This window comes from Tupaia chinensis, unplaced genomic scaffold (assembly GCF_000334495.1).
Source record: "Tupaia chinensis unplaced genomic scaffold, TupChi_1.0 Scaffold000207_1, whole genome shotgun sequence".
Taxonomy (NCBI): Eukaryota; Metazoa; Chordata; class Mammalia; order Scandentia; family Tupaiidae; genus Tupaia; species Tupaia belangeri.
The window spans coordinates 1,019,076-1,031,965 of record NW_006159682.1 but is presented as its reverse complement, the minus strand read 5'-3'; the positions used below and the strand labels follow the sequence as shown (position 1 = coordinate 1,031,965).

The 12,890-nt window shown below is 47.5% G+C and overlaps 1 protein-coding gene across 5 annotated transcripts in view; it reads right to left on the bottom strand.

The window, feature by feature from the left end:
- Positions 1-8,276: 8,276 nt before the first annotated feature.
- The window catches only part of TTC39A (tetratricopeptide repeat domain 39A), a 60,664-nt gene continuing 56,050 nt past the window's right edge, over positions 8,277-12,890 (bottom strand). For all 5 annotated transcript variants that reach the window (XM_006147249.3, XM_006147246.3, XM_006147247.3 and 2 more), the window contains exons 15-18: positions 11,404-11,515; positions 10,907-11,021; positions 9,855-9,971; positions 8,277-9,300 (exon numbers count right to left, since the gene is read on the bottom strand). In XM_006147249.3, coding sequence (XP_006147311.1) covers positions 9,177-9,300; positions 9,855-9,971; positions 10,907-11,021; positions 11,404-11,515 — 468 coding nt within the window. In that variant the 3' untranslated portion in view covers positions 8,277-9,176. The remainder of the gene's footprint in view (positions 9,301-9,854; positions 9,972-10,906; positions 11,022-11,403; positions 11,516-12,890) is intronic.

The following is a 12,890-nucleotide window of genomic DNA, read 5'->3' as shown; positions in this document are numbered from 1 at the left end:
AAAAAAATGGAGGGATTATTGTGAGCCCGCCTCCCCACCCCCACCCCCCGAGGTGATTTCTTATGTTCTCTTTCTCTCTGCCCTATAGCCAAAAACAAAAACCGAAAAAACAGAGGTTTGGGGCCAGCAGGTGGCATGATAGTTAAAGCACTGGAATCCCTTATGGCCGACCACAGTTCAAGTCTCAGACTCGGTGGCTTGAAATTCACTCAGGATGTGTGTTCCCAAAATCCTTGAGAAGGGATTGTGGTATGGCCATCCCTCCTGGAAACATGTGTGCCCTATGGCAAAACTCCAAAAATAAATAAAAATTAAAGAGGTTTATTCAGCTCATGATTTAGAGGTCTCAGGGTCACTGGGAAGTGCTCTCTTTCTCTCTCCTGTCTGGTGATCACACATACCTTCTGGCAATTCAAACAAACAAACAAACCCTGTAGCACGAAAAGTTCAGCACCAACTCAGAAAAAGGAGCCCGCCCCTGGCCAGTCCCATGAGATAATTCTGCCCTTCTATTCCTCTGGGCTTGTGATGGGAAGGGAAGAAATGAGCTCAGAGCCTTTTTCCAATTTTCTTTTCCATTCAACTGCCAGAGACATGTGCATGAACGTGAAAGACCCCTGCAATGGGGTGTGGTCACAGTGCAGTCCCTTCATTTCCCCATCTTGTCAGGATTTGGGACACACATGTACACATGCCTTTTTTTTTTTTTTTTTGGAGGGATTTTCACTGTAGGGCGTGTACGCTTCCCAGAAAGAGAGAGACATAGAGACAGAAAGCGAGGAATCACCCCCCAGTGGGTGGTGGTCATGCCGCAATCCCTTCTCCATTCTCCTCTCGGGATCTTGGGCACGCACGCACACGTGCCCGGCGTGAGTTTTAAGCCACCAGGTCCGGGACACGAACCGCGGTCGACTACGTGGGAGTCCAGCGACATAGCCATTACGCTAACTGCTGGCTCCCCACATACCTATTTTTCAAGCCACTGAGGCTGTAGCATGTTGGGCTGTAGGATCCCGTTCTCTGAGTCGCTAGGTTACAGGACCCAGCCCTTCTAATTTCTTGACGGTTGTCACATAGATCCCTTCTAGCCTTGGCAATCTCTTTTGTAGCTGGCTGCTAGGCTACATCTTTAGTTTTCCCTCCTGGAAATACTCAATTCTTTTTATTTTTATTTTTTTAATTAATTTATTTTTTTTAGAGATTTTTGCTATAGGGCACGTGCACTTGCCAGAAAGACAGAGAGAGACAGAGAGACAGAAAGCGAGAAATCACCCCCCAGGGGGGATGGCCACGTCCAATCCCTTCTCCTCCATTCTCCTCTCGGGATCTTGGGCATGCACGCATATGCGCCCAGCGTGAGTTTAAGCCACCGGGTCCAGGACTCGAACTGTTGTTGACTACATGGGAGTTCAGCAACATGACCATGATGCTAACTGCTGGTCCCAATACTCCTTAATTCTTTACCACATAATCAAGCTGCAAGTTTTTCCAGTTTATCTGCTCTGCTTCCCTTTTTATTATCAATTTTATCTTTTTAAGTCTCGTTCCTCTTTTTACTTCACCAAATGCAGTTAACAGTAACCATGCAGTTGCTTTTATTTTGCTCTAAAGTTCACTTGCCAGATCATGACTCTTAAATTGAGCATTCCATAAAGCCTCAGGGTATGGGCATCTTGCAGCCAATTTTTTTGCAATGATTAACACAGATGACCTTATCTCCAATTTCTAATAAAATATTCATTTTCCTCTGAACCCTCTTTAGAAAGGCTTTTACTGGCTCATCTTTCTACTAGTATTCCAGTATCCACCATTTAACCAGACTCTACAAGGTTCTAATTAATTTTTTTTTCTTTTTTTTCGAGAGGTTTTGCTATAGGGCACATGCACTCGCCAGAAAGACAGAGACAGAAAGCAAGAAATCACTGGGGGATGGCCATGCCGCAATCCCTTTTCCTCCATTTTCTTCTCGGGATCTTGGGCATGCACGCACACACACCTGGCGTGAGTTTAAGCCACCAGGTCCGGGACTCGAACCGTGGTCGACTACATAGGAGTCCAGTGACATAGCCATTACACCAACTGCTGGTTCCAGGTTCTAGTTTATTTGTAAAGCATTCTTGCAAGTCTTCGCCCGAATCTAGGCCCTTCTTAGAGTACTCCTCTAAACTCTTCCATCCTCTGCCCACCACTCAGTTCCAAAGCCACTTCCATGGTTTCAAATATTTGTTATCAGTAATACCCCATTCCTTGTTACCAATTTTTTGTTCTGGTTCTTATTGTTGCTAATAACAGAAAATAGCTGAAACTAGTTGATTTATAAAAGTAGAGGTTTAGGGGCAAACAAGTAGCATGGTGGTTGGCTCTGGACTTCTACATGACCGACAACAGTTCAAGCCCAGGACCTGGCAGCTTGAAAATTATGCTGGGTGCATATGCATGTGTGCCCAAAATCCTAAGAAGGGGGCGTGATTGCTGCGTGGCCATACCCCCCGGGGTTAATTTCTCACTTTCTCTTTCACTGTCTCGGGCAAGCACACACACCCTATGGCAAAAATCTTTTAAAAAGTAATACACACACACATACACACACAGGTTTATTCAGCCTACAGCTTGGAGGTCCAGGGGCCACTTCTGGTGGGTTTCTTGCAGTCACATGACATCACAGGAGAGGATGTGTTTATAGAGTGGCTGACGGTGAGCCTCTGTTCTGGTTTTGTTCCCTTCTGACAAGCCCACCAGAATCCAATCACTTAATCACTCCCAAAGGGGCCAGAGATTCAGAGTGTTAACTCCTCCATGCTCACCAGCATAATAAACAATTCCCCTAAAAATAAAAAATAAATCACTCCCAAAGACCCCACCTGTCAACAATGTGTTGGTACCAAATTTCTTAATACCTGTACAACCAGCACATGAATTTTTTTTTGGGGGGGAGAGGTTTTTTGCTATAGGGCGCGTGCGCTCGCCAGATAGACAGAGACAGAGAGACAGAAAGCGAGAAATCACCCCCCAGGGGGGATGGCCACGCCGCAATTCCTTCTCCTCCATTCTGCTCTCGGGATCTTGGGCACGCACGCGCACCTGGCGTGAGTTTAAGCCACCACGTCCAGGACTGGAACCCCGATCGGCTACGTGGGAGTTCAGCAACATAGCCATTACGCTAACTGCTGGTCCCAACTTTAAGTTGAATTTTACAGCTTGATCATCAGTTTAGCAAAGTATGGGCTTTAGAGTTTAGCTGCCTGCCCTCAAATCTTTGCTACGTAATGGCTATGTGAGGAGAGGCAAATTATTTAAACTGTGTTTCAGTTTTTTCATCTATAAACCAGCAACAAACGCTCCTACTTCAAAGCCAGTCAGGTGGCATATTGGCTGGGTCCCACATGGTTGGCTGACTGGTTTGAGTCCTGCACCCTGCAGCTTGAAAGATAGGCCAGATGCCTGTGTGTGCTGTGCACCAAATAGCAAGAGGGGAGGGGAGGAGAACGTATTGCTGTGTGGTCATCGTACCGGTGCTCACTTTCTCTCCCTCTCTCTCTGGTGAGCGTGTGCATCCTACAACAGACTATAAAAATAAAAGCTAATTAATGGACAGTTTTGAGGATCACAGAAACTGGGAAGTACTTGGAATAGCAACTGCCAGCTATTTGCTTTTTCTTCTAGAACATATAGTTGGTGTCTGAAGTGTTTGTTAACGTGAAGGAAAAAAAATGGAATTCGATCATTTGTGAGATGTTAGCTGCAACGTCTTTGATTAAACTTGTAAACTTTTGGGACCAGCAGTTGGCGTAATGGCTATGTCGCTGGACTCCCACGTGGTCAACCGCGGTTCGTGTCCCGGACCCAGTGGCTTAAAACTCATGCCGGGTGTGTGTGCGTGCGTGCCCAAGATCCCAAGAGGAGAATGGAGGAGAAATGGAGGATAAGGGATTGTGGTGTGTCCATCCCCCCTGGAGGGTGATTTCTCGCTTTCTGTCTCTCTGTCTCTCTCCGTCTGTCTGGCGAGTGCACGCGCCCTATAGCAAAAACCTCTCAAAAATAAAGAAAAAAAAAAGGACTTGTCAACTTTTAGCAGTTCATGGAGACCTTCAATAATTAATTGTATGGCTTCCCAAAGGGCTCTATTACATCTCATCACCTAAGAGTTGACTTTATGCAGTGGAAGCAACGCCTAGATTGCTCATTTATTAATAGATTTTTCCAGTCTCCAAATGAGGTTTCTTGTTCCTGGACTTGCCCTGCTGGTTGGTAATGAACTTCACACAGGATTCCCAAGGACCTGTGCTAAGCCCAGCAGAAAGACCCCTTTCTCACTTAGAAAGCTGCATCACAGAGTAGCCATGTGAAGTTCCCATTTGCTGCTTTCAGATTTCAGAACCCAAGCACCTCTCATTTACTGAATGAGGTTGATAATGCTTAAGTAAACAGCGGCTGAAAGGGCACTGCTAGGCTTTGAATTGCAAGCAGACAACAAGGATGCTGTTGATGCCCTGTCATCATGGAAGAAATTAATTTGGAAGCATCTCCAGAGAAAGATGGCTGGATCTGAGTCTCCCTTGAGACTTCTGAAAACCTCCTAGTGCAACCTTCAGTTGCTAGGAATTGCTCGCCTGGCCCTCAGCCAAGTCTTGGATTGGCGTTGGCCTTTTAAGGTTCTGGCTTTGATATCAGGTTGTTGCTTTTTGCTGCGAATGACGATAACTGTCTTGGAAACACTCCTGTTCTGACTCTCGAGATAAGGTACAGGAAAACCTGCCAACATGTGGGAGAGCTGATAGGGACCAGCACACTGCCAGAGGCCACACCGCCAGTCCAGGGCCCGTGACAAGTGACAGGCTGAGGTAGGCTCTCTGTTGCCAAGGGCCTGTTCGGATCCTGTTACATGGTTGCTACAACAGGGTTAGGCTTTAAGTGAGGATTACTTGCTCTCTGGGTGTCCTGGCTGCTATAAAGCCTCAGTTAAGGAAGTCTACTTCTGGCTGAACCTCTTGGGGACACGGTGCTTTGATGGAAAGGCAGGGAGGTTGTGTTACTTTATTCTGCAGATGAAAAATCAGAAACAAACTCAACCACTTAGAATCAGGACTGTTGAGGGCAGAATCCATGACTTGCCCAAAGTCACTCTGAAAATCACTAGTGGCAAAGTTGAGGCTAGAATTCCAGTCTCCTCATTTCCAGAACTCTCCACCTGGTGAGCTCTTCTCCGGGGCAGATGCGCCATGAGCCAGGAAGTTCTGGACTGTCAGAGAAACAGTAACCAGAAATGACTCAAAGAAGACACCGGGACCAGCAGTTAGCATAATGGCTATGTCGCTGAACTCCCATGTAGTTGACCACAGTTCACATCCCGGACCCGGAGGCTTAAAACTCATGCCGGGCGCATGTGCGTGCGTGCCCAAGATTCTGAGAGGAGAACGGAGGAGAAGGGACTGCGGTGTGGCCATCCCCCCAAGGGGGTGATTTCTCGCTGTCTGTCTGTCTCTGTCTGGCGAGTGCATGCGCCCTATAACAAAAAAAAAAACCCCTAAAAAAAAAAGAAAAAAAAAAAAGACACCAAGAAGCCCGTTACAGAATTCTTTGCCTTCCAAGACTCTTACATAAGGATACAGTGTCATTAGAAACAGCATTTCTGCTCTCCATGTAAATTCTTTTTTAATTTTTTAAAATAATTATTTATTTTATTTATTTATGTATTCATTCATTTATTTCTTAATTTGACCAGAGAGAGACAGAGGGTGAGAGTGAGAGAGAAAGTAAGAAAGCAAGCCACCAGATTCAGGACTTGAACCCTGGTCAGCCATGTGGGAGTGTCCAGAGCCTTAACCACCACGCCACCTGCTGGTCCCTCCATGTAAATTTTTAAAAGAATTATTTAATTTTATTTATTCATTCATTTATTTTAATTTGACCAGAGAGTAACACAAAGAGTGAGAGAGGGAAAGTTGCAAAGGAAGCCACCAGGTCCAGGACTTGAACCGTGATCAGCCATGTGGGAGTGTCCAGCGCCTTCACCATGCCACCTGCTGTTTCCCGCACATAAGCATTTTTGATAGACTATCTCAGAAGCTGCAGGTGGGATTAAAGGAGGCAACCTCCCCCATCTGTCTTATCAGCTGGCCTGCAAGCAGAGGTAAAAGTGACACAGGCTAATTAATGCAATCAATGGCAGCAAACAATGACGTGGAGACTATCCCGATGTAAAATGTTTAAATAGGGGCCGGCAGGTGGTGTTAAGGCACTAGACTCCCACATGGCCAACCATGGTTCAAATGTGAGACCTGGTGGCTTGAAACTCAGGCCAGTCGCACGTGTGTGTGTGCCCAAAATTCCAAGAGAAGCATGGAGGAGAAGGGATTGTGGGGAATTGGGGCATGGCCAACCCCTTGGGGAGTGATTTCTCACTTCCTCTCTCTCTGTCTTCAGTAGGCACATGTGCCCTGTAGTAAAAATCTCTCTTAAAAGAAATTTTAAATAAAAGCAAGACACCAGGGCCAGCAGGTGGCATAGTGATTGGGGTGCCAGACTCCCACATGGCTGACCGCGGTTTAAGTCCTGGTAGCTTGAAACTCACATTGGGTGTGTGTGTGTGTGTGTGTGTGTGTGTGCCCAAAATACTGAGAGAAGAATAAAGAAGGAATTGCTGCATGGCCACTCACCCAGTGGGTGATTTCTCACTTTCTATAAGTCTCTGTCTCTTGCGAGCACATACACCCCATAGCAAAGATCTCTCTTAAAAAAATAAATAAATAAAAGCAAAAACACCTGAAATGAATGTTGAGATAAAGTTTTTTGTTTGTTTGGCTATAGGGCGCATGCACTCGCCAAAAAGACAAAGACAGATAGAAAGTAAGAAATCACCCACCAACTGGGATGGCCACACCACAATCCTTTCTCCTCTTGGGATCTTGGACACTCACACACACACACACACGTCTGGCGTGAGTCCAAGTCACCGGGTTCAGAACTCAAACCGCAGTCGGCTACATGGGAGTTCAGCGACATAGTCATCACGCTAACTGCTGGTCCTGAGGTAAAGTTTTCAATTCTGCTATCCTGTGACCTGTGCTGCTTTGACAGTAATGGGCAGCTTTCAGTATGCAGGGAAGCCAGCAGTCTGTCTCTAATTCCGCCTCTCACCCTGTCCTGCCTAACAGCCTACAGACAGGTTGGTCTCCCAACATCCAAGCTTTGGGGAAAAGATAGCTTGCACAAGCTTGCTCTCTGACTAGTTTTAACAAATTATTTTTCCAAAGCATTTCTACTCTGCATACTCAGTGCAAAAGGAGATCCTAGATGCAGGTTTTTGCTGCTGTTGCTTCCCCATCCCACCCCCTGCCCCAAATAAGAATATGCCTTACCTAAACCCATGACATCATCCCCATCACCAACAGAAGGCTCTCTGACCACATATGAAATATATTAACCCAGCCCTCGGCAGATGCTTAAAGGCACTTGCTAAATACAGCAGTGCTGAAGGCTGCAACAGTGGGCCGTGCTGCTTCTCTTACAGAAACTGCATTAAATCGTTCAGGGAGCCCCGTTTCACAGTGAGTAGTGTACACTACTCGCGATTTCAGAGGGGGTGCCGATGTTAGAATGTGAGTGGTAAAACTTGGTATCAGTTACTGAACCTGGTTCTCAATGTAATGGTCCCAAAGGTTGCAAATTCGGATGCTTTTCAAGGCCAGAAAGGTAGGCTAAGTCTCTACTTGGCTCCAGCTGAGAGCTGCCTTGTGGGAATGAGGTTCTATATGGCCAGATTTTTTTTTTTTTTTTTTTTTAGTTAAGGGCACCATCATTTGCAAAATTTTTTTAAATGTTGGTAACTTACTCAAAAGATTTAAAACACCGCATTGTCCAAATAATACATACATGGGCCATGTGTTTTTGTTTTGAGAGGTATTTTGCTATAGGGTATGTGTGCTCCCTGGAGAGACAGAGACAGAATGCAGAATCACCCCCCGGGGGGATGGTCACAGCACAATCCCCTCTTCTCCATTCTCTTCTTGGGATTTTGGGCTCGTGTGCATACGTGCCTGACGTGAGTTTTCAGTTGCCGGGTCTGAGACTTGAACTGTGGTATTCTACATGGGAGTCCAACGACTTAACCACCATGCCACCTGCTGGTCCTGAGTCATGTGTTTTCTCATCAAGACTTTCCACCCTGACCCAGAATTCAAGCAACACATATTTTATTGAAATAGATGTTGCATGATCTCTTAAGTGTATAAATTTTATTATTTAAATAATTTCTTTTAACTGAAAAAAATCTAAAACCTATACAACAGGCCATAATAACCATTCTATTTCTAAGAAAAATCCTGTCAGGAAATAATGCATCTTGAAGGACAGGAGATTTTCATGTTTCATAAACGATTCCCGATGGCTTCAGCCTGGCAAACAGTGAGGACGCAGACGGTTTCTGAGCGCCTCCCCTACCCCGATCCCCTAGACTTCCTGGTTTTGGCATGGAAAGGGCCACACACTTCCTTTGTCAGGCTTTCTCCCTTCCCTACTGGTGGAAACATAATTTTCTATAGATGCACTCAAATGTTCTCTCATTAAAAAGATTTTGCTTGATTTTTAAATCAGAAAGTTACATCAAGTGTGGGAAGCCAGGCAGTGGGTATCTGTGTGCAGCTTCTGTGCTCACCACCCCGCAAGCCCGGAAGCCTGTCTCCCAGGCTTTCCCCAGGGCCTCTGAGAGAAGGGCCTTCCCACCCCCAGAAACAAAGACCTTGCCGAAATTGGAAAAGCAATTTGGTCTTTGGCATCAGATAGAGAGATTTACCTTTGGGTCAGGATGGGTGAAAACAAAGATTTACAGGGGTTGTTGGTATTTTCTTAAAGCCAACTCTGATCCATCAATGTATTTCTAAGGAAAATGTAAACTGTTCATACATTCTCTTAAGCATCACAGTGAAAAACGAGTACCCGTATGTGTGAGAGGGCAGGCAGAGGCCTCCACCTGTTCTACCCTTGGCAAAGGCCCTTGACCACACTGGTGAAAATGCCAGCTTTGCTTTGGCATGGATACCCAGGTCGTGCCATCCCACTGGAGCGCTGGTGGACCCCAAAGGCAGGGCAGGGCAGGGGGAGGGGATCTTTTGAAATGTTTCCAGGAGCTTTGTTCAGTTGTCTCTGCTCGTCTTCCAGCTCGGGAGTGGTGCGCAAATCTACAAGGACACAGATGAGACCAGGGGTCTGCTGACGTTCCCTAGGGAAGACTTGGCTTGGAGTGTGGCTGCCTGGATTCGAAAATGTGTCCTTGACTCCATGGAATAGTTCTTGTAGTTTTGCCTGGAAGTGGGCAGAGAGAATCAGACACATGAGGCTGCTGGCTCCAGGGCGTCCTTTTCCTTTCATCTGAGCTGTGACCCGTCTCCCTACCTGCTGTCTCCCTGTCCCAGCCAAGAAAGGTTTTAAGAGGTTTAAATTCCTATTCATGTCAGAAGGTAGAGTTGAGCCCTGCCCCATGGGAGGATTAACCGAAAGGGTGTGTGGTCCCTCAGCCCTGGTATCCGGCCCGCTGGAACCACTCTGCCTGTAGGGTCCCTGAATGCAAAGGGGTGGTTCAGGAGAGGATCCCTGTCCTGGAAGGCTGCAGACCTGTCCTCACCAGCCCTGCAGTGGATGTGCACGGCTTCTGTAAGGGCAACTTATTTCCTTCTTTGGGGATTCCAATTCCTCCTTCGTAAACTAAGGAAGATTTCCTGTGCCAGGGACAGCAGGGCTCCCAGGGACATGGGCCTGGCCTCTCAATTGCTATACTGTCTGTCCTTGCCAACAGCCTCTGAGCTTTGCTCCTGAGCTCAGAGGGAGCAAAGGACGGAGGAAGGTTACCCAAGCCTTACTTGGCAGATTCCAGGAGCTTGATGGCCTCTTCGTTTCTGCCTTGTTCCATACACAGCAGGGCTAGCTCCAGCAGGGCATTTGGGATCAGGTAGTGGTCATATTTAATCTTTTTCTCACTGCAGAACAAAGGAGGAAGTGGCTCACTGGCCTTACCTTTGAGAGGTCCTTGGGGTCCAGTTGAGGAAGGCTCCCACTACCTAGCTCCGAGAGGCCAGAGCCACAGCTCGACCTTCCCATTCTCTACCCCAGCAGCCTGAGGCACCTGTCACATCCTTGGCCCACCCCGTCTCAGTGTCTACACCCTGTCCCCAGGTTAAATGGTTTATTAAACTGGGAAGTTCTCCTGTGTCTAGTCTGGCTCCCTCTGACCCACCCTCCATGCTGCCTCAAAGCCATCCCTTGAAGGCCTAAGTCTGCCCTGGCTGGTCTCATTCCTGGTCTCTTCTGTCCGCAGGATAAAGTTTAGCCTTGTGAACAAAGGCTCCAGGCCCCTCTCAGCCTACCCTCCTACTGTGTCTTCAGCCCTTTCTGTAGCTTCACCCAGGCAGGACAGGTCCGAATCACTGTCACCCCAACTTAAGGTGTTTCTCCAATGCCTGGGCATGCTGCAGCTACGCCACTTAAAACTCTTTCTCCGCCTGCTAAATCTCCAATTTCAGTGTCAGCCCTGGAAAGCCTTTCCTGGTGTCTCCCACTAGGCTTAGACCCTTCCTCAGGGCACCTCCTATCATCTCTGTGGTCCTTGAGCACAGCCTGATTAACCCAGGATGGGGTCCCTGCTGCCATCCCAACGAGGGCGGTTTGGTTGAATCACGACCTCCAGGGGGCGGTGTTCATCAGAAATGGTGTGGCCGGGCTCCCGAAGCTGGGCCCTCTGGTGGGGGCTGAGTCTGACTGATCCACGGCTGGCATGCCCCGTACTGGTGTCTGTACACGTGTGGTGAGTGTCTGTGGGCTGGGGAGCCACTGCAGCAGGTGTGAGGATGAAGACGCCCTGAAAGGTCTACCCAGGAGACCCAGGCCCAGCAAGAGCAGCCCTGGAGGCACTTACTTGGCAGGGATGCTCCTGAAATTCTCCTCAGCCTCCTCCATGCGGCCCAGGTACTTCAGACACAGCCCCTTCAACAGTTTCACCAAGCACTCGTCATCCACTGAGTACTCATTCTCTGAAAATAAGGGTGTGGGAAGGCAGGTTTGCTCACTTCTGCAACAGTTACGCACAGAACCCCTACTCTGCTGGGCCCAGGGCACTCAGGTGACTCAGATGTGCCCCTGTCCTCAGGGGACTCCCATCTGAGACAGACAGATACTGAGACAATAGCAACACAATGAGGTCCAGACTGACTGAAGGAAGTCCAGGGGCCGTGGGAGCCCAGAGGAGGTTTGACCCTATTTAGAGGACAAGGAGCTGACATCGGAGATCAGTCTAGAACAATAAGGGACAGTTACTAGGGTGCAGAAGTGAGGAAGGACATTTCTAGCACAGGGAACCTTCAACTGGAAAGACCTGACCTAGCTCGTTAGGCACAAGCGCCCGAGGGTTGTCACCTGGGCCCTTTTCCAGCATCTCTTCGGTGTTGGTGATAATCTCAAGGATTCCATCCGTGAGTGCCGGCTGCTTCCCAATCACAGCATAGCCATTCCAGATGTACATCATCTCCTGGGGGCAGGGGGGTAAGTCAGTTCTGGGTTTCGTCCCCAATGGGGCCTTTGCAGTTTTCCCATCTGCAAAATGGGCAGCCTGCATCAGCGGTTCACTAAAGGCCCTTTTTGCTCGAATCGTTCACGACAAGTCTTAGCCCACACAATGAAGCCGTGAGTTTGAGGGGAGTATGGGAGGATGTTTATCACATATTTATTATTGAGCTCTCGCCTTACCCCAGTGAGGATTTAAAATGGACCTATGTTCTCAGGATTCTGCTCATAGCTGCCAAGATATCTCAGCTACTTTTCTGCTCGTGGCTTCCCTGGGTATTATTATACCCTCTCTCTCTCTCTCTCTCTCTCTCTCTCTCTCGACCCCTCTGTCTAAACTCCTCACATACCCAGGGAACCAGCAGTTAGCATAATGGTTATGTCACTGGACTCCCACGTACTCGACCACGGTTCACGTCTCGGACCCAGTGGCTTAAAACTCACGCCGGGCACGTGTGCATGCATGCCCAAGATCCCGAGAGGAGAATGGAGGAGAAGGGATTGCGGTGTGACCATCCCCCCTGGGGGGTGATTTCTTGCTTTCTGTCTCTATGTCTCTCTCTGTCTGTCTGGCAAGCGCACGCGCCCTATAGCGAAAAAAACTCTCCCGCCGCCCACAAAAAAAAAAACCCCCCAAAAAAAAAAAAAAAAAAAAAACTCCTCACATGCCCACACTCTCCAGGAAGTCCTTCTTGCTTCAGCTGGCAGAGCCTCCTCCTACACTGGAAAAACCATACTTAAGCACTTCAGGACAAAAGAGTTTATGCCACCTTCTCTCTCAGTCCCCAGAGCAATGGGCTCCGTAGTGGCTACTCACATTCCATTTCCTTTAAAACTGAATTACGAACATGAAAAACTCAAACATGTCCTGACTCCATTTCTCACCTTAACTGCTGGGAAGCTCAGCATACTAAATTAAATGTTTATTCAGAGTAACTCTGTTAGCTTAGGTTAGCATTTCCTAAACTAGCAAACCAGGTAATGGTTGTGAAAGGGAATTGTATGTACGAAGTTCTAGAAAAACAATACTGTTGTGCTTTTTGTTGTGATCTTCTAGGAAGGGAATTTACATTTAGACCAGTATTTCTCACATTGTTCTGTGGTTCGGAGTTAGCAAATGATCCACTGAAATCAAAAGAGGTGAGGCCAACAGATGGCAGAGCGGTTAAGGCACTGGACTCCCACAGCGCCAACCGCAATTCAAGTCCCAAACCTGGTGGTTCGCTTTCTCACTTTCCCTCTCTGCATCGCCCTGATCAAATTTTAAAATAATAAATAAATAAAACTTTTAAAAAATAATAAAAATAAAGAGGTTCTGTGACCAAATAAGTTAGGGAAAG